The sequence below is a fragment of the Rhipicephalus sanguineus genome, chromosome 4 (assembly GCF_013339695.2).
Source record: "Rhipicephalus sanguineus isolate Rsan-2018 chromosome 4, BIME_Rsan_1.4, whole genome shotgun sequence".
NCBI lineage: Eukaryota > Metazoa > Arthropoda > Arachnida > Ixodida > Ixodidae > Rhipicephalus > Rhipicephalus sanguineus.
In genome coordinates, this window is record NC_051179.1 from 35817836 (window position 1) to 35840107 (window position 22272).

The 22272-nt window shown below is 49.1% G+C and overlaps 1 protein-coding gene across 1 annotated transcript; it reads left to right on the forward strand.

Annotated features, from left to right (window-relative positions):
• The first annotated feature begins 904 nt into the window (after window positions 1–904).
• On the forward strand, window positions 905–21672 carry LOC119388733 (scoloptoxin SSD14). Its single transcript, XM_037656158.2, has 10 exons — window positions 905–993; window positions 2921–3127; window positions 7513–7635; window positions 7723–7820; window positions 9846–10202; window positions 12521–12786; window positions 15427–15617; window positions 16702–16939; window positions 17694–17807; window positions 21370–21672. The coding sequence occupies exons 1-10, from the start codon at window positions 905–907 to the stop codon at window positions 21517–21519; spliced, it is 1833 nt and encodes a 610-aa protein (XP_037512086.2). The 3' UTR covers window positions 21520–21672.
• The last annotated feature ends 600 nt before the right edge of the window (window positions 21673–22272 follow it).

Below are 22272 nucleotides of genomic sequence, written 5' to 3' on the forward strand. Positions count from 1 at the left end.
GGTGGTGGTGGTGGTGGTGGTGTGCGGCGTGACCGCCCTTACTGCGCATGCGCATACCCTCTCCACACACCTCCTCTCCCCTCTCCACTCACCCTCTTCCATTCCCCTCTAACATACCCCTCTCCACTTCCCCTCTCCCCTCCCCCTTTCCACTCTTTCTCTGAAACGTGGGCTAGACATGCCGAAATTCTCTCCTGCGCAACGCCGCGATGAGCTCGAGCGCATGCGCGTCCCCTCCCCTTCTCTCTCCTCTCCTACGCTGCCCCCCTCTCGCCCGCCTGTCGACTGCGTTCCCCGCTCGCCCTGTGAGAATTAACGGCCAGGCTAGATGGAAGATATGACGCGCGTAGCGTCCCTCTTCGCGTTCCACGACGCGAGGTCGGTAGCATGCCCAATGAACGCCAACGGAACGCGATCGTGCAAATGCTCCGGCTTCGCATCGCCTCTTGGTCCCCTTTAGCGGGAGATGGTGTAATTTTTTTCGAATCCCACTCGGGGTTATGGCGTTGATTAGAGAGAATAGTTGTCTTTAATGAATCCTTGTTTTAGACTATTAAATAAACTATCTTGCGTACTTTTAAACAAACAAACAACCAAAAATCATTAAGACACAAGGTCATCATCTACAAATTATTAGCGATTGTTGTAGTTATTACGTCGATTTGACCCCCATTAATTTCTCTACAGCACTGCATATATTCTCGTCCGAGTGTCCCGGCACAAAAGCCCCGAATGACAACAGTTCAGTCGAAGTAACTGGCAGACCAAGTTACCGCATTGTGGTAACTTGGTTCGTGTGAATAAATGACTAATCGTTCTCGTGCTGAGCGCGGGAGCGCGAGCTTCGTGAGGCGAAGAAGAAGTCGCGGCACACGAGAAGCGAGCATCCTGTCGGCTTTCCTCAATGACGGACTCGGACCCTTCATCACGGGCCGGCGCACCGAGCCCAGCGGTGCCCCCTGCGAGGCCAAACTCCGCCGTCGCCTCCGTGCTGTAAGCTCGCTTTCTCGTCATTCGTGGGTAGCCGTTGCGTGTTGTAAGATGACTTCAGGGACAAGCAGAGTCCGGCGAGCTTGTGCCCTATTTCAACATATACCCGCTCGTTTGCTGCGCTATACTGTTAACACGCGGACAAGGAACGGAAAGACAAGACACACATGTGCGCAATGTGTGTGCATCGTGTTTCCGTTTCTTCTCCTTGTAACAGTAAAAGGACGATGCCCTATCAGCCCCTGTGGAAGCCTTAGTCCCTATAAACCGACTGCTTCACATAACCCAATCAAAACATTAGAGAATATTTGTTTATCTCGTTGAAAACATAGACGCGATGGGGCTGAAGTATATCGGCTAAATATACTAATCGTATAAAGAAAGCAAAACATAGCAAAGAAAGCAAGATGCGGTTTTATTACAACAGCTCAAGGCAATATATGGCATACATGCTAAAGACAGTAAACAAGACGTTGTTTACTGTCTTCTTGTAGGACCAATATACCTTAATTATTACGCATATAGCTAACTAACAAATAGCTTGAGTTACATAATGCAAAAAAAATAATAAATAAAGGCAGCTTAGTGCATGAGCGGCATCATTGAAGCTACAAGCGGCAATACCGCAAGACCACCGTGCCTTAAACAACACTCGCTTGTCCCAGAAGCTGTTACATATTTTTATCCCTCTTGCTAAAAAAATATTAAAAAATGAAGGCACAAACTTCCAACTTGAAATAGAAGACAACATGCGATCTGATTTTAAGCGATGTCTCCGGTGCAAGCGCGTGTTCACGCCTCACGTGTTCATGCTTGCATATGTGCTACTTGTCAGGTGGGAAAGTTTACTTTGTAGTAATGCTTCTTAGTTGGGCGCAAAAACAAGGTCAGTATAGAGTCGATAACTGGGTCAGTTAGCACATCACACTCACAATGGGGGCGGTGCGCAGAGAAAGGAGTCAGCCGTACCCTTGCATAATGTCGCTTTGCCAGGTAGCTTTGACCTGGCAAAGCGACATTATGCAAGGTACGGCTACAGTCATACGCATCTCTGGGAAAGGGGAGGAATGCATGCAGCCAAGGCGGCTGTGCCTCCTCCACCGAAATTTCGAGATAACCGCGATCTCGAAGGCCGCGAACTCCGTGGAGCACTCTTTTTACACTTTTTTTTTATAAGGAAACACCCACCCGAAATAACTGCCCGAGTAGACCCATCGGCAAGGAAGGGTGCGGGGGTGAGGCAAAATATCAGAAGACGTACAGGCCCCGGGTGCAGACGACCTAGCTATGCCACTGGACAAAACATGGAACTGCACTAGAATTTAACCCGAGACACTTTAACTTACAATATTCCAACCATACTTAACCGGTATAAATACACAGCCGCAAAAAAAGTCTGCGTGACAACTTATTATCTTTATAACAACTCATTAACCTGCATTTAAGTGTCAACTGTCAATGCTACATTTTATGCATATAAAAAAATCCGTAAACAGGGGTGGGTTCTCGAGCCAGAGCACCCACCCGCATAGCACCCACCCGCATCGCCAGCTTCCATCTTCCACTTCCTGCTGTGTTTTTTTTTTTATTTTATGTATATGTATGGTATATGGTGGTGATAGTGCATACAGTCTTTCCATACGATTGGTATAAATCACTTTGTGAAATGTGTCATGTGTATATGTGAGGGACCCTGGGCCATCGTCAAGCTGCTGCGACAGCTTTTTGCTCAGGTGTCCTTTAAGATAGCTTTTCTGGTAAATAAAAATGAATGAATGAATTACCAGGGAATAGGGTCACTGAGACATCTACTCCTGTCTGTCTGCGCTGCCACCCTCTTAGAGGTCCGTTGAACCACTCGGGCTTCCTTCAAGTTGACTCAACAACGTGTACCCCTTGCGCATGCGTCCTGTCCTCTTTACGCGTGCAGGCTGGACATCCCATGGGAGTGTCTCGCCCTGGTGATGCTTGTGGCGGTAGGCCTGTGCGCGGGATTGTCCCTGGCGGTGCACGCACTGTGGACGCGCTATTCCGACCACGGTTTCCGGGCGACGGCCGAGGCCCGGCTTTCCAGCAGCGGCGACTTCCGCTCCTACGCGGCCGCCACCGATGCCGTTCAGTGCGCGCCCGTCACAAGGTATACATACGCTTTTGCTGAACTATAAGAGCAAAAGGGAGTTCTGGTGACTGCTATCGGGCGTTACTTTTTCAAGCGAAGCCTGTTATGAGTTACAGATTTCGGTGGCGGCGTTGTCGTACTCGAAAAACCCGGCGTGGAATGTGGCCCTCGAAGGTACCCCGGTCGCATGCGTATATATACTTGTATGCGCCGTTTTCCAATAATTGATGCTGTCTCGATCATGGGCTTGCCAGCGATCAGCCGTTTCTGATATGGCAATCTGACCTTTTATCGAGGTCACTTGTTACTTCAGTGCTACATTTCATTGTTGCGTATCGGCGCCGGCGCCGGAACGTGTGTCATTAGGTGCGATGCCAAGTGCGTGCGTTCACGCAACGCCCGCCACCAGTCAGAGCCGTATTGCTTTCGCCGACTTCGTTTCCGTTCAGAAAGAAAGAAAGAAAGAAAGAAATGAAGAAAGAAAGAAAGTCGGGAACGCACACGCCAAGCTCCGCTTGCCCCCATTTTCCCGATAGGGGAAGGGCTCCTCAAGTATTTTTATTATTCTAAATTCGCTAGTCTTTCTCTTCACCTAAATGAAGAAAATTGTATAGTGACGTCCGCATTCTGAATAGCGAATTATCAGTAGTGAAGTCTGAACTGAATAGTGAAGTTCGATTCGGCGTAAGAGCAAGCACACTTCATCAGAGAAAATGCGAAAGCTTTTGAAAGTGACGATGCAGTTCAAGCGCATCACCATGGCCATCAGCATCACTGTAATCCTCATTACCTTAATTTACGTTCACTGCTATTGGCCTCGAGGAGTTACGGAGTCGCCCTCTATCGGACGCGCCTCGATTGCGTGCTAGGCAGGATACCGCCGGCGCGCTCCCCATAGGTTTTGCTGTCGGCGCTCTACAAAAACGCCTCGCGGAAGCCCGCCAGGGCATTTCTGTAAGTACTTTCGAAATGAGCTGTGTTCTGTACTGTCAAATAATCATTTTCGACGAACTCAAAGCACAAGATAGTCTACAGTCGCTGTCTCTTTGCAGAAAACCGAGCACCCGCTTCACGCTATCACCGCGTTGGAGACCCCTGAACCGGCTTCTTGCGTGAAAGGTAGTCACTCGCTGAGTGTAAACTATGTGAAATATCTCGTTAGAGTAGACTGCCTGTATAACCAAACGGAGCATAACAGAAAGAAGCCTCAAGCCAGCGATCGCACGGGTTCGCGACGACTGATGGTGCCTCTGCATGTATGAGCGTCTGGCATGTATGTTCGTACTGATGGTTTCGCTTTTGCTACGATCGCGTTTTGGCACCGCGCTGTGAACTTTAGGCCGCAAAATATGAGAATTTGTGAGTAAACAAACAACTACTGTTGCGCGGACGCTATCAGAGCAGTTCAAAAACAATTTCCTTACAACTGCGGCTTCGGTGCGCATGGCAACTTTTTGATCTGCCGTCCCGACGATTCAGTGTTTTTTTTTTTCTTTTTCGGTCTAAATTCGGGTACGTTTCAATGTCATTTGACAAGTTGTCTCGCACTGCGTATTGATCGGTCTTCTCAGCGGGCAAATGCCGCTGCTTCTGTTTCTTTATTCAGCGCATTCGTTTCGTTTGGTGCTCACACAAAACGTGAGCAAATGCGACGCCTCTTTTCAATGCTCCTTAATTATCGTTCCGTTTGCATTCCAGTGAACTTGCCGCTCTCTGTCATCAAAAAATTCATAGACCAAAGCTTCACCACTTCGAGATTGCTGGTGGAAGAAGAACCAGTCTATACGAGACCGAGCATGTAGCAGCATGCGACGCCTAGAAAAAGAAAGAAAATACAGTAACGTTTGCCGGATTTGTTCTGCAAACGTCGGCTGTGAACTAGGACCCACATGAACTTGAAATAGCGGTGAATAAAATAGAACTTATTGCAGCAACCAGCAGCCGCAAAGCAGGATAGTAATTATTTGGCGTGTACCCCAGCAATTTTGGCAGCAGTGTCGTGTCTAACGCCAACAGGTTGGCATCTTTTCCACGCAAATAAATAAGGCTCCAAGAAAATACATGGGGTTGGCCGGTGGGCCGATCATCGGTGGGCCGCTCACGGAGGCAATGCAAAATTTATGTAGCTTATGAAGCAATGCATGCCTCATCAAATGGGAAGGTTGCCCGTCGGCGTCCCGCGTCGGCGGCGCCAACACGAGCGATGCAAAAAATCGTCACGTGATGGTGTCACCATATGACGTCACAGATCGCCAAAATATTTAGCGTCATTATGACGTCACATAATGTTACGTCACATGATGACGTATTCACACGTCATGGTCGCTTTGCATTGCCTCCGGGATCGGTCACGGAGGCCGTGCAAAACCGCGTTAGGTGCAGAACGCTTTTGGAGGGGGGCGCGGGAGAATCAGTACATCGACTGACAAGAAGAAGATGGCTTTCGCCTTCTAGTCATCTTTAACGAATGCATAAGGGACCCTGTGCGTTTTTAAGTGCGAATGCACTTTATAAGCGACCCTGAATCCGCCGTCCCATAGCAACGGCGCGAGGAGCGGAGAGGAGCGTCTGTAGCAACGGCGCGGCGACGTCAGGCCCCACGTGACTGCGCGCGCTCCGCCCTCCGCTGCGTGGCTGCGCGCGCCCGGCGCATTGCCTGTGGTGATGAAGGCCGGCGGCGAGACGCCGAACGAAAGCGTGCGAAGCGAGCCGAGCACCCCGAAGCCGATCTGGCGCGGGGACGCGCGATGCGTGAGCGAGCGCGGGCCCTCGAATTCGATCGACCGGACGCGCGCTTCAAGCGAGACTTCCTGGTCCGCAGCTTCGGATATAGCTGCGCGGTGTGCGATCGACTGCGGTTCGACAACAACCTGAGCCCCATCTCGGGCGTGCGCAACGCCGCCAACAAGTTGAACGCGTTGCGGGTTCTTTGGAACGAGTTCGGAAGACAGATCATCATCATCAGTAAAAGTGCTTTGCACTTAAAAACGGCCAGACCTCCGTGGGTCGGCTGGCGCGTGCTCTCTCGCTGCCGTCTCCTTCGCTCGGCTCTGCAGTTTAGTCGCGTGCACCCCCTCATAGCATCACCCCGTGCTTCGCACTTCCTCATACTCCCCTTCGGGGAAATGCGGGTTTTTTAATTCAACGTATCTAAACAATGACTTGCGCATCTGCAGCCGATTTTGTGGACGCTGAGCACGGGGCCGACGATCAAGAGGTCGCATTGGAGGGTTCTGAGATGGCATCGCACGTGGTAAAAGGTAGCGCTTTTACCATCCTGTGGCAGATAAGCATCATTTGCCGGCGGGAAGCGCGCGCGAGCCATCGTCTCAGTGCGCGCTGTCTGCTACTCACCGAACATCGCAGGCCCGACGCAGTAACAAAAGTCTTCGCCGCGGAAGTGCTTGTTGCACACAAGACTCGTAACGGATGGCTACTTGCCGGTTCTTAGCTTTACAACCCATGCTTCACGCTGTTTCTTGTCCCGCGGTTACCGGTGCAGGCAGACACTGGGCTCCTTTGCGTAAGCGCGGCACTGCGGCACCGAGCGGTAGAGCCCCATGTTCGTCGCCTTCGGAGGCAGCCACTCTATTACAATGGCTTCAATTGAGCAGAAAATGAGAGAAAACTTCCGAATTTGAACACACCGCAGCGCATGTGGGACTTGAAACTCGTTTTCAAAGCACGCGGCAGTGCGCCACAAGCAGCCGACGCGGCCGCTGAGACCACGTGATCCTGCCAAGCACGTCACGCCGACGGTGGCGCCGGCGTTTCCAGTGGTGGGCCTCGAGGCCAATACGAAGGCCTTCCCCAGAGTTCTTGCGTCAAGTGACTCCACCGTATACACGTGAAGGCTTTTTTACATCACCAACTCGCCTGATGAGCCACCTTCCTCGACTATGTTGATAATTTATAGGCACCTATTTTATAACGAAAATGTTTATACAGGAAATGGGTGAGGGGACACCAGAAGAAATTGCCGGCTCCTTATCTTTCTTCCTATTGTGACGTCATCGAATGAAATCATCTTATTTCCCAGGACAACAGTTTTTGGAGAAGTCCATCGGCAAAAATTTGTTAGAAAGCTTGACTACGCCAATGAACTTTAACAGGGCAGTTGGGACAACAAAATCACCTCATAAAATAGGGGACTGGAAAATTCTATAATACAACACTAAAGCTTTCGTAACACTCATGGCACCAGAGAAAGGTCTAGTAAACATACTCTTCACAGTACATCACACAATCATTTCACAAGAAAAAGAGATTAAGTGTGAATGATGTACTAGAAAATAATAAAAGACACAACCCAGGAAGTAATAAAGGTGTCGCTTTTAAACATCCTCGTATTTTATTTCCTTCGTTTTTCGTATTCCATCGATGTTCTTTTGTCATATACGCAGGTTCATCTTTGAGCGCAACGGGTCGGTGGCAGACGCGGCGATTGCGACGTTCCTTTGCGCATGCGTCGTGCTGCCCCACGCCGTCGGCATTGGCGGTGGATTCATTGCGCTCATCTACGACAGGTTGAGTATCCTTTCCAGCATCTTTCTTTGCATGATGTCACTTAGTGTGGGCGTTATCCTTCAAACACAAAAAGATGCGTATCGCAGGAAAGAGAATGCGACGCACGTTCTGGACGCCCGCGAGGTGGCCCCCTTGGCAGCCAGGCCGGACATGTTCATTCAGAACACGGAGGAGGCGCTCGTCGGTAAGGGCTCTCTTTGCCACCGGGCTCTGATTAAGCAGCTGACGCCGTAGGCAAATACAAGCGCACACGTCATGAACACATGCACAAGGAACACAAGGCACAGCAGCTGTGCCTCGTATTCCTATGCGCCTGTCTTCGTGAAGCGCGCGCTGTATTTCAGTAGCGTAGCCCGCGAGGTGGCACACCGGGCTCGTGTCTATCTAGTTAGTCTATCTAGTTTTAATTGAAGTGAAGACACTAGGCCAACACTAAGAAAAAGAAGAGTAAAGGTTTTTTTTTTTTTTTGTCGAGCCTGGTGGCACACTTGTCACCGCCCCTTTATAAGGGGGACGCTCATAGCATCCATCCATCCTATCCCGAAATTTCTGCCGTGGGACACAGAGCACAAAATGACACTCGACCACCCTCGCCTGCGCGGACCCCACTTCGGATTAAGGACGTGCCCCAACCTAAACAAATTTGTGCCGTCGCCACTGCTGTATTTGCCTTGTGGTGATGAACAAGCAACTAGCTCGAGATGGGTTATGACGCCGTACAGTATGTCGGCATACTCACGAATCGACTCGCTCACAATAGGACCGACCCGCGAGTATGAGTCTGAGTGAGACCGACTAAATAGCGGAGTCCGAGTGAGCCCCAAGCAAAGAACAAATGGACTTTGAGAGTGAGTCTGGGTCAGTTTCACTTAACACTAGACTTGTGGTGGGTCCGCAGTGAAGCTTTTAAGGGTTCTGAAGCTACACGTGGTGACTTGCGTGCACAGGAATCAGTTTATTTTACTTTATATAGTCGTGACATTCCCGCTCGAAGATGCGCTTGGTGTATACTTAAGAAACGAAAAATAGTTGAGCCATCCACGAAAAGCCCAGCCTGTCTGCTAGATTTGAAAAAAAAAGAAAAGGTATTTTTACTTCACATGTCTGCGCGTAAGGCAACTGGAAAGATAGTAGAAAGCGGAAAAAGGTTGCGGCTTATTTCACAGCTGTAAGGTAATGTGAAGTGCGTGCGATTTCCGCAGAAGGCTCGTTTAGGAGTTGTTTGTAACGGTTCTGCGTCCTGTAAATCAGGCGGCTACGGCGTGGATGCAGATAAAAAAAATCACGCAGCAACAATTAAAGAGGAATAAAAGATGAAGAATCAGGTGCAAGATGAAGAGTAGCGCACAGGGAGGCTTTATGGCTAGACTAAAGCTTACACCGGAAAGAGCGACGATGCTGGTAGCGGACAAATATCACCGAGTGGAGGTCGAAAAACGATCCTCGCCGTGACGAAGTTCAATTGATTTGCATATGGGGCAGGTACACAGTTTGAAAAAAAAAATGAAACCGTAACAACACACGCCTTTGCAAAATTCCAAGCTTTTTATGCGTACATGCGGACCTTAGCGTAATTTCAAATGATCTTCCCGGCAACTGCAAGTGCCTTGAAAGCTTCCTTCTCTGCATCAACAGTAAGTATGTGGAGAAGCCAAATTAAGGTGATATTTTACATTCTCTTTTACGTTCGAAAATGCTGCACTCGGTCTTGTTTACGTCACTCCTGGGCATTTTTCGATTTCCTATCACGCTTCAGTGTCATTCATTATGGAATACCAACTAGTTCAAGCCTTGAGTTGGCGCCCTACTAATGCGGCGCACATGAATTCAATCTGGTAGTATGTCATTTCAATTTACACATCGCTTCACGTACCAGCTTGATGACTTCATAGCTTCACTAGCTTAATGAATGCATAGCTCGCTACCACGCTTCAGTGTTTTTCATTATAGAATACCAACTGGCTCACTCTCAAGCCCTGGGTTGCAACACTCATAGGCGTGCGCAGGGTTCCCCATCAGGGGGGGGGAAGGTTCATCGCAGCCCCCCCCCCCCGAATTCAATGTAGGAGGCAGATTTGGCGCCCCCCTCCTAGGTGACTAGGGGGGGCGGCCGCCCACCCCCCTGCTACCCTGTGCGCACGCCTATCATCATTTCAGTTTACACATCGCTTGATCAGCTCGATGACTTGGTAACTGTTTTTCACGACAGGCGGCCGTGCAGTGGCCGTTCCCGGCGTGGTTCACGGCCTGGGCGAACTGCACCAGCGCTTCGGCCGGCTACCCTGGCCCGAGCTTTTTACACCCGCGGTGAACCTCGCGCGGTTCGGCTTTCCCGTGGGTCCCGAGCTTGCCGCGGCCCTGGCCGGCGCCCAAACCATGTTCGAAACGAACCTGCGGGCCCGGGCTCATTTCTGGAACGACGTATCCAACATGCCCTACCGGGAAGGGGAGACTCTTAAACAGCCTCTTCTGGCCGACGCCCTGGAGGCGATCGCCAACGACAGCGCCACCGCCTTCTATAACGGCAGGATCGCCAGGGCTCTCGTCAGAGACCTGAGGAGCATCGGTAAGGACTCTAAATCACTCTGACGACTACAAATCTTGCTAGGTTGGAACTTTCAAACGTACGCATGCCATTAAAGGGGTCCTGCAACACTTTGTCAGCATGCTCAGAAAACGCTGCCGATCGGTAGTCGAGGTTCCTGAGAACATGCGAACCAAACATTATAGCGCAGCACGTGGCCTGGAATTTTAGAATTAATTCTCAGTCGGCTAGAAATCGCTCGCTCTTCTCTCGACAAATGATACCATATACCCAAATTACTGCGCCATTTACCCAAAGTCCACAGCCGTGGGTTGATTTGAACATCGTGTGCTGCATAGTTACCGCGGCCGCCGCTGGATGCCGCGACGTGCCCGCGCACTCGCTAGCGATCACACTGAAAGTAAGCCACACGTTAGAAAAATAAAACAGGGATCAAGTTCATGACGCGCGCTGACGAGCGGACGTAGCTTCTTGCCCCCTTGGCATCCCCCCACCCCTCCCGCGTAGCTTTCGGCAAAGCGCGCAGCAAATCCCTGTTACTCCGCCCGTACTAAAGGAATAAAAAAAAATTTGCGGCAGTCGATTCACGAGGCAATAAACGCCTTTAATGAAGCCGTTCGATGATTACTTGGAGAAGTGTTGCAGGGCCCATTTAATGGCGTATGCCGTGCAGTCTGCACGACATTACTGAACAACAAATTATACAATTTTGATTAAGCAAGGTCGTATAACTAAGAGCATAAGAGCACAGTTTTTTCCCTCTTGCTTGGTCTTCAAGCCACAGGTAATAATAACAATAACAAATTCCGTCTGCCTTTATATAGTTTATGTATAGTTTATGTAGAATGGATAGAGTTCTTGTCAGATACAGAGTGATTTTGGAACATTCCAGCCAGTAAGTCAGTAGGAACATTACACGTTGAAGCAATTTTTCTGTGGAGCCGAAGATCGAGATTGATTAGTAGATTACCATAATACCAGTCCTGCTTCATTTCGTTGCGGATCTCAAGTTCTTGTCAAGTTCACACTAGGACACGTGCTGCGCATCAGTATTAGAAACTTGCGCATAGCATAAACGTACATGGCGGGCAGCGTGAGCAGCGTGCAAGCCACGCGGTTTCCAACATTCATGTAACTTCGTCACTTCGTATTTGCAGGCGCGCGGCGCGTTACTTGGGGGCGCCTCGATGCGCACGAGCATGCTGGTGGGGGAAGGATGCTGAGAGCAACGGCTGACATGACAGAAAAACATAGAAACAGTGTATCATATCTGACAATAGTAAGAATAATGGCCACTGAATGTGCCATAACAGAAGTTAAATAGTAGCCAGAAAGTAGCCGTGAAGCCAACCTGAAATTTTCGTAGCCAGACGGGGTCGTAAAGAGGCCAATTTGGCGCAAAGTAGCCACCAACGGCAACCCTGCTCCCTCCCACCAATATGCAATATCACTTTAAGAAAAAATCGAGTATTAGGGGAGTATTTCTGCCACACAAATCTGGCCTGCTCGCGTTTCCTTTCTTGAAAACCCAGCTCTTGTCACTTTCCCATTAAGAATGCTATGTCACGTTGATAACGCGCGCGTCGTTCGTGACCGGAAAGTGCCGGGATCGCGGTGATAACGCGAGGAAAGCACGCGAGGTGGATGACGATTGTAGTTATGTGGCAGAAATACTCGCCAAATACTCGATTTTTTCTTAGAGTGTAAGAACTCTCCTAAGGAGCAGCAACGAAGCATCGATGGCCTTAGGCTAGTAGCTTAAGCCCTTGATTTAAAAAAAAATGTGATTAGCAGAGTACACTCGGGAGGCCATTTTGGGCCAGTGCGACGCCATTTAGTTCACCCAGTGTGCACCGAGCTATCCAAGGGGCACCGCGAGGAGGTGGGCGTCTCTAAAGCGGCCTGAAAACAAAACCTGTGCCACTTCGCCCTCCAACATTTAACTACCTAAAAACGCAGTCAACTTAGTACTAAGACGAGTGTCCGCATTGTCAGCACAGCTCAACTCTTACAACTTACAATGACTTGCACGTACGAGTTCTGTCGCCATCCTCCCATATACGCGATTTTTTCACGTTGGTTTCGCATTTATAAGACTTGACAAAACCGTGCGTCGGATTGAAAAGCGATAAAATACAGCAGTGGCGGGGGAGTGGGGGGGGGGGGGGGGGTCAACCAACCGTTATGTATGTTGGTGAGTTCGTGTGTATGCGTGTATATATAGACATGCAAAATTGAAAAAATTCAGGGGGGGGGGGTTGAACCCGCCCCCTTCCCCGGTACGCGATCTAAAACGTTTCTTCTTTTTTTTTTGCGCCTGGCATTCACGGTCCTCCAAGGTGGCATCCTGACGCAGCGGGACCTGCGATCGTACACGTCCAAGTGGCGGGCGCCCGTCGAGTCCGAACTGGTGGACGGCTCGCGGCTCCAGAGCGCACCAGCTCCCAGCTCGGGCCCCGTGCTGCTGTACGCGGCCGCGCTGCTCAACCACATGGGTGCCCCGCACTCGCAGGAGCTGCTCTTCCACCGCATGGTCGAGAGCTTCAAGTACGCGTACGCCAAGTTCAACGAGCTCTCCGACGAGGACTTCGCAAACCTCTCCGCGGTATACACCCCTGCATTAATCCATTCTTAGAGTATACCAAACGTGTAATGAGTGTGGCGTAAATAGCTACACTTTCGCACAGTTATCATTTCGCAATTTCGTTCAGTTTGTTGCCATCTTTTGCCATTATCGCTTATGATACACTTACACTCCAAGAAAAAAAGAAGAAATAGTATGTGTCTTTCCGGCGGGTCCTGACTTGCCACGTGCACGACTCTCTTTAAAGACTCACGTTAACTCTCTTTTGGGCCTCACGATTCTCATTAAAGAGTATAATGATCTCCAATGAGAGTTCAAGTGTCTCTTTAAAGAGAGTCATATATGTGGCAAGTCAGGACTCATCAAAAAGAGTCAAATGACTCTTTTTTTCTTTTCTCCTAGAATGTACTTTCTAAGTATACTTATAATCAAAGTTCGCACCGTTCAATTAAGGTCCTCTCGAGCAGCTGTGTTCCTATGTACCTGTCAATGGAGAATGCGACGAACAGACTTCCAAGAATGACAAGAAAATGTGCTTGTAGATATCTCCCACTAACCCGTCTTCAAATGAAATGGTTATATCATCGTCAACATCGTTTTTTTAAAACTGATATGGGAGACACATGAAGGACACAGTACACGCTAAACGGTTGGTGCACCCTGGAATTTTCGTTATTGTTAGATGCACAGCGTTTAAAGCATTTGGAATTTTTGGCTCTAGAGGCATTCATTGTTCGACGACAACTCACCGATTTAAGCCTTCATTTACCCTTCTGAAACATCGTTTGGATTAGCGGTGAAATGGGGCGCTCAAAAGCTTCAGCAGTGTGAACCTGAGACAGTCTTTTGCAAAAAACGCCAGGCCTGCGCTGAAACCGCAGCACAGTCACAGCGAAAGCTGGAAGAGCGGCGTTTCTAGAGTCCGTTAAGCTCTCCTGGGGCTACAATACAAGTACATTACAAAGGTACCCACTACGCTATTAATCACAATTTTTGTGAAGTTGGGAAGCACCTACTAAGCCATTATTCGTCATTCTGCAGAGAAGCGAGGCACCAGCTACACGTCTCTAAGGCATTATGTGCACTTCGTTGACGCGACGACTGATGACGATGAATTATGGCTCAGCCCTTTGTAATGGGTTGGAATCTTTAAACGGCCCACCGGTTATGTAATTTGCATTGGGTGACGCCCGGTCGCTATTTCCTTCTCCCGTCATGCTGTATAACATACGTTGACGTGGGAGAGAGACGGGGGGTGGGTGGCGAAGAACTTTACTGAGACCCCGAGGAAATGGATCATGAGCTTATGGGCTTCCTTGGCAACCAATACGAGTGCACTTGCGAGGAACCCGCTACGCTATAAATCATTGTAATTTTACTGAGACCCCGAGGAAGTGGATCATGCGCTTATGGGCTTCCTTGGCAACCAATACAAGTGCACTTGCGAGGAACCCACTACGCTATAAACTACGCTACGCTATCTCCTATCTATCACGCTATCATTTTAATTTTTGAGAAGTAGGGCAGCAGGCACTGTGCCATTTTTCATCATTCTACGGAGAGCGTTGGTACCTGCTAAACGCATGTTAGGCATTATGCGCACTTTGTTGATGCTGTGCCTGATGACGATGAAGAATTATGGCAGAGCTCTTTGTAATGGGTTGGAAGCATTCAACAACCTACTCGTTGCGCAATTCGCATTGTGTGACCCCTGGTTACAGAATTCGCGTTGTGCGACGCTTGGTGCTTATTTTACTCTTCTACCACGCTATATTGCATATGCTAATGTGGTTCCTTCCCGACATGAAGCCTGTTTAGGACCTTTTTGCAAAGCAGTTTCAAGCACCGGCATGGCTCAGAGGTTGAATACTCGGCTCCCACGCAGAGGGCCCAGGTTTGAACCTCGTTCCATCCTGGAATTTTTTTCTTATTTCGTTTTTTCTTTTCTTATTTCGAGCGATACTGGTTACGGACACCGGCGGCGGCGGCGGCGGCGGACAACTACGGCGCCAAAAACGGCCGGTGAAATGATCTCATAACAGCTTTCGCTGTAAAACATTCACGTGAACCATGTAGCCGTTTATTCTACGCTGCGATCCAACTTTTCTTAACCAGCTCACGGAGGTGCTGCATACGGTGTGTTTCAGCTAAATTGCACCAACTATAATTTTTAATTTCGCGCAGTCTAAGGAAAAGCTGGGAAAAAAAATTAAACAGAGCAGCTATATTGGCATAGATGAAGTATTCCGACGTTCCTGAACAAATGTTACAATTTTTCTATTGAATATATTTCGTTAGTTTATGTTTTAAAGGTCAATTAAGCAATCTTTGTTAATTACCCAGCTTATCTGATTGGCAGTTAGCATGGGTGAAATATTCCGGCTTTTCAGAACAAGTGCTACAATTTTTACCCTGAATATTTTTCGCTTGAGTTACTAATTAAACAATTAAACAATATTTGTTAATTACCTGGCCTGGTGGTTTGGAAAAAAAATATCACGACGTGCTGCATACGGCTCAGGACAATACTGAGCCAATTCGACACGCATATGTTTGTTTTTTTAATACTAGGCGCAGGCTAGATGGAACACCCTGTATAGAATACACGCGCGAGCCCTGTGTGGCGTTCTCTCCTCCCGACGGTCCCAATTGTGTTTGCAGAGCATGCGCAGCATCACGTCGGTAGAGCACGTGCGGCGCACACTGAGCCTGATCGACGACCAGCGCACGTACGACGACCCCCGGCACTACGGGCTCCACCGTCTCGGTCGCATGCAGCACGGCTCCTCGCACTTCGCCTTCCTGGGCTCCGCGGGCGACGCAGTCTCCATGACCGGCTCCCTCGGAGAGCAGTACGCTCAAGATTATTCAAATGTATCATGCGAAATAACATCTGACTGTATCAATATTTACATTATTAGCGCATCGTCACTTGAAGAACTCTCGGAAGCGCTGATTCCATATTTATTTATTATGTTATTTATTTATACTTAGTCTCGTCTTTAATTATGCCACTATATTAGTTGTCGCCGGTCAGCTTTACCGACGTGTGCCTGCGCGATATATACATCATGATTAAGAGTGCATATCAGCGCAAACGAGAAGAGGGGACAAAAAACAGGACACAGAGCGCTGATAGGCACTCCTAATCATGTTGTACTAACACGCCCAATCCTACAGTCTCTTAAGTATACATCACGCTATCGCACCTTTTGAATGAGACAAAATGAAATGCATGAGTTAACGAAACTACGCCACGGGTTTATAAGGAACGCCATAACGGAAACCTAACTTTTAAGTGCGCAAGCGCGTGTTTTCTTTTCTTTTTCTTCATCGATACGCGGCAGCCGCGGTCGTGATACCGAGCCCATGATTTCGCGCTCTTCAGTGGGGATCCACATACATACATACATACATACATACATACATACATACATACATACATACATACATACATACATACACACACACACATACATACATACATACATACATACATAATACATACATACATACATACATACATACATACATACATACATACATACATACATCAGGCCCATAGCCAGGGGCCAGGGGGAGGGCTCTAGGGCCTCCCCCCCCCCAAGTTTCGATGGAGGGGGATATTCTACCGACAATGAATAATGAAAAGTGTTTTTCTCAAATAGTCACGCCTTCCGCAAGTCCCCCCCTCCCCTCCCATCCGAAAAAGATTACTGCTACGGGCCTGACAGACATCCATACATATTTATTCTCTTATATAGTTCAGGTCATCATATAAGCTCACATAATGCTTGTTTGTCGACCGGGCAGTGAGTTCGACACCGTTGTTACAAAACGAACTAAGTAGCACGCACAAATAAAGTAGACACACAGAGACGTATCTTTACTGCATCTTTTTAACGTCTTGCATTTGTCCTGATCATTCGAAATTAGCTTCGGCGCCCGGTGCGTGTCCCCGACGTTGGGCGTGGTGCTGAACAACCACATGTCCGAGTTCACGCTACCGCGGCCCCCGATGCCGGGCTACCAGCCCAACGAGAACAACTACATCGAGCCCGGCAAGCGGCCCGTGACCGCCATGGCACCTGGCCTGCTCGTCGACCGTCGGGGTGACGTGCAGCTCGTCATAGGCGCGTCCGGGGGTGCGCGTATCGTCAGCTCGGCGGCGTCCGTGAGTTGTGTGCATAAATTACTACGCTATAGACTATTCTAACGATGGGTTGGTTTCGGTGCCGCCATATTCGTCTGTTAAACGCACTGTTTTGTATCTTTAACAACTAAGCGAACAGCGCTACGGTTGACGCATGCCCATGAACATGGTGGAGAATTGGTGCATTCGAAGTTTCATGGTTTTATTTAATTCAAAAATAAAGAAGCATTCGTTTAACAGTCAGAAGTAGCGGCGCACATGTCTTACGTAAAATCGGCTATAGTATATACAGGGTGTCATGTAGCTAACGTTAGTCAAGTTGTTGTTGTTGTTTGTTTAATTTTGTAGTTAGTGTAAATTACATTGATTACTCGGCTGGCGGCAAAATGATGAAGGCAGGGTTATTTTCAGAAGCACGAATGCTTGGCTTCTCTTTTTAAGCATGAAATGCTTTTAGCTACGTTGTCGACGGCCTTCAAGCGACCTTGAGTCAAAAGCTAGCGCCGTTATCCAGCAACTTAAAACGAGACATCCGAGAACTCAAACGAGATCATCCGGGCATCGTCGCGAAAACGAAACAAAACATCCGGGCAATCTGCCCGAAAGTTCAAAAAAAAAATCCCGTCTTTAGCAGTCAGCCACCGCATTAGGTACGCTACCGGTCCAACCAAATTACAAGATATGTCTAGTGTTTCTTTTTTTTTTCGTAGACGCAGCCCTTGTATTAATCCATGCTAATCTCGAGGTATAGCGACCTTGCCTGGTGGTCACGCAGGTGATCCACAACATCGTGCGCCGCGACATGAGCGTCGAAGAGGCCATCGAGGCTCCGCGCCTGCACCACCAGCTGCTGCCGAACGTGGTCGTCTACGAGAGGCACTTCTCCGAGGTATGGGACATTCGATGACGATCCCCTAAAACTAAGGCAGCAGCTGTATGTATGTTCATAGAAACCAAGCTGCGGTACAGCTTTAGATTGTCTGTATGCCAGAGTTGTAGCGGACAGGCGGACTAAACAATGAACGAAAATTGAAGTTCGAGTTATTCCTTATAACTCATTACATGAGAAAGTTGAATACTACCGTTTTACCCGCATAACCTGTCCTGCGAAGTAGATTAATACAGATATATATAAGAGAGCTTTAACGGTATACGTTTACCCACCGGCTTTTTTCTACGAGCACTGCGAAATATTTTCGTGTCCTAATTTGCTGTCCGTGACGTCACGTGCAGGTGCAAATTCTCTTTGATTTGCGCAATTCACAACAAGCTTATTTACACAAGTCGATGTAGAATATAGAAGCACTTAGACTATCATGCGCAGATGTCAAAGTCGTCGCCACACAGCCAGACGAAAAACAAGAGGCAGCAAGCAGACAAGGTCGTTTTAAATAAAAAAAAAGTATTGGGTCTTACGTGCCAAAATATGATTACAAGCATGGTGGTTTGTTGGGCGAGTTGGTATTGAATGTCGAAGAAGGTAGCACTAAACAACACAGGCGAAGGCAAAGAAAGAAACAGTACAGTGCTTCTATGTGCTAGTTTACCTTCATATCATATCTTTAGGATAGTATAACAGAGCGCGCAGTGTTGGGGAGACTCCGGCTTAATTAAAGAACCCCAACTAGACCAGTGTTCTTGAATTTTGCACCCATATGCAGATATTACGGCCGAAAACTACCCCCGCCCCCCCATTGTCCCTCGACCTTATCAGCAAACACCGTATCCGCTGAGCTACCACTGCAGGTGTTTTCTCGGTTCATGTGTTCCGCATTTCCACGCTATAGGCTTCCCAAGCAACGCTTAGCGACGCTGCTGCTCTTGACAGGCAGCGCCATCTCTGGCAGAAAAAGAGAAACTGGGGCGTGATCAGCGAGCCAGCGAGCGCTTTCCCTTCTCGCCACCGCGTTGCCGCTCGCTTCCGTGCACGTGCAGAGCTCTCGCGGTGCACTTGCGGCGTCTCACAATGTACCGCGTGCAGTGCGGCTTCAAAAGGATTTTCAAGTTTGACTGGCACTTCCGCAAAGCGAACTTGATAAAATGAGGAAAGCTCGTCAATCACGTTAACGGTGAAGAGCAGACGATCGACGACAACCACGCCCGACTCAAAGCGAAATGCATTTCCCAAGTCGCGGTTACACCGTGTAGGACGTATACCTCGAGGTAAGTCTCATTCTGTCACGTTAAAGATGAATAATGGTCCACATGCACTCCGAAATGAAGCCGTACACGCTATCGATGTTCTGCGGCGTGGACTACGAATCATATGATTGTTGTTTTGATATGGCATGCTTACAGTAGCAGCCGTGTACTTTCGTGAACAAACGTTTGCGGCGTGCGAAAAAAAGATTATACGGCCATAGCACTGCTTCCTGAGAAGGTTAGAGTCAAGTCCTCCGTGCCGCTGGAGAATCACCCGCCGATTAAGACGCGAGGCAGCTAGCTGAGCTTCAACCACTGTGAAGCAAGATGAACTGCTCGCCTCGTTTTTTCGGCTCTCGCGTCATGCTTGCAGTCTCTTTTTATGATACCGACTTGACAGGCGTATAAAACCTGTTGCGTGAACGCGGCTAGAAAATCGCACAAAGTCAGAAGGTGGTTAATTCAAGGTTGCAATTGCAAAGCATGTATGAAGAGCCAGTTATATTTAGCGGCTTAAATATATATCACCCCAATAAAGTGACAAAAACAAAGCAAACCTGCAGAACGATGTCAAAGCTTGCTGAAAATGCACAGACGTCCGTTCCGGCGTGATAAAGCAGCCTTCCCGACGCGTGAAATGCAGGCGCCGAACTTCTGACAATGTGCGGAGTTCAGTTGAATTCAACCAACCGCGCAACGCTAACGGTATAACGCGAATGTGAACGTTCAACAACGACGGGTAGGTCTCACGAGCACGGGGAATCAAAACACAAAGTTGCTTCACCTACAACCGTAACTGGACTTTAACAATGCGAGAAGACAGCGAGTAATCATTACTGTAGTCGCTGCGTGCATGCGCCCCGTTACTTACCGATTCAGGTAGTCGGAACGAACGAAAGCGATGAACTCAGACAGCCAAAATAGAAGGCGAGACAGCGCTGTCAGCTATCCACGCGCCTTTATTTCTCGTGCGACACGCCCGGGAACCGATACAGTTTAACACGTGAATCGTGTGCCTTGTCTGCACTGTTGTGGCTGGCCACTAAACCGCAATACTTCGGACCACGCTTGCGCTTCCGCGGGGTCGCTTCTGCCATCGTGGAAATGCGCAGCTTCGCACAGCAAGCCTCTCGGTTCAACGTGCCGAGCTGACGACCCCACAGTTACCTGCACCGAGAGAAGAACGCGAGCGCACGTGCGCTACCGCTACCGTGAAAGGGGCTGAGTCGGCCGCGCGACGGTTCAGTGTTGTCCGACAGAGCCGCAGCGCGGCTGGCGCGGCGCTGTCGTCGCGCCGCAAACTTGAGCTTGGGTTCCCTATAGGGCAGGGCCTATACTCAACTCAACTCAACTATACGAACTCAACTCAGCTAGCGGGCACAGTCACGAAATTTAATCGCGCAAGGGCCGGGGCAGTGAAGAAGGTAGAAAGAAGTGAGTGCGGAGGGAGGGGGGGGGGGGGGAGGGATGAGCTTGAAGAAAATGTCAACTAACGGTGCCGTTTGAAAGACGACCTTCTCATATCCAAAATATGGGTCATTTCTAAAGGGAATTTCACGTCAGGATTATTCAAGAAACATATCACTACCGATATCCAGAATGACTACAATCTGGACGCTATAGGGAACCCAAGCTCAAGTCTGGGCGCGACGCTCGCGCGGCAGAGCTATGCGTTAGTGGGGGCAGACGCTGCCCGCGAAGGCGGTTTGTCGCCTGATTTGCCGGCGGCGGCGGCAAAGACACGTGCGCGCATGCGCTCCTCATTCGGCCAGGAGCACTGCTAGTCAGCGATAGTTAATGTGATGCGCCACAGATGCAATCCCAGAGCTCTGCGCGTGAGCGCGGAAGCGGCAGTATTGGGGCCGTGGATGCCCCCAGTTGCGATAAGAGCAGTGGCGCCGCTCGACGTTTCTTTGGAAGCCTTATACATGCACATGGGTATCCTCGCGAAAAAAAAAAAGCGCTTCAGACCAGTAACGTCTGTGCAGCTCATGAACATAACTAATCATGAAAATAATAAAAAAAAATATATGGGACGAGGACATTCATCTGCGGGCCGGGTCGCAAGCAAAATGTCTACGGGACGCATGCGGCCCGCGGGCCGTGTATTTGAGACCCCTGCTATAGAGGATTGAGGCGCATGGTACCGGCTTAGGGAGAACAGTGATACGAGTTTAAATTGCAACAGGTAATTATAAATACAATAAAAACTATAACTGGAAACTGCGCAGTGCTTCGGCACTCGACGTTTGTCTCCTGCAGCGTCAGTCAGATCAACACTGCACGTAATTATTTCCATGACGTCACAGGAGGTGCTCGAGTCCCTCCGACGGCGGGGCCACGTGGTGAAGCCCATGGAGAGGCGACCAGCCGCGGTCAACGCCATCGCCCGCGCGCAAGACCGCGTCATCTACGCGGTCGCCGACTTCCGCAAGGGCGGCATTGTCGACGGATACTGAAGGGCGCTGCCCTTGTTCACTGATTTCATTTGTCGTTGATTTACCAATATCAATCGTTCATTTGTTATGATCATATGTGACCACGTGTACGCTTGATGTCTGTATTAGACAAACTGGCACCGACTCGCTAGCGTCTTGACGCAGCACGACAATGGCAACTGGATGATTTCATCGCTTTTTATCATATTTTCATTGCGTGTCTGCTACGCAAAAGTATGTTGTGTTGTATTGTGATGTGCAAATAGATCTGACTCGTTGTTCTGTTCCAAACCACGCGCACCAGAGGGACACGGTGTAATCAACGCACATAATCAACGCACACAAGCATGTAAAGAGTGATGAATCAATTTTAAATGTAGAACCGGGCGGCGAGGAGCGATGCTGTGTCGTGTCACAGCAGGGGCGTAGGCAGAATTTTTTTTTCGCAGGGTGCACCTCCTTGATTTGAAGTGGGGGCCGGGCAGGCAGATGTGGGCGAGTGTCATTTTCTGCACTGTATACCATGGCAAAAAAAAATAAATAAAAATATCGGGGGGGGGGGGGGGGAGCACGGGCCCAGTGTGCCACCCCCTGGCTACGCCACTGTGACACAGTGAAAGGATTCATGCTGGAAACACGGATTGCTTCGATATGCGACTGTGCCTGTAAAGTGAGTATCACAGGATGGACGTCGACACGCTCGAGAATCGACAATACAAGACACTATGCAGTGCGTCTTGGCTGAGGTTAGCCTATCCTAAAGAAAAGACAAGC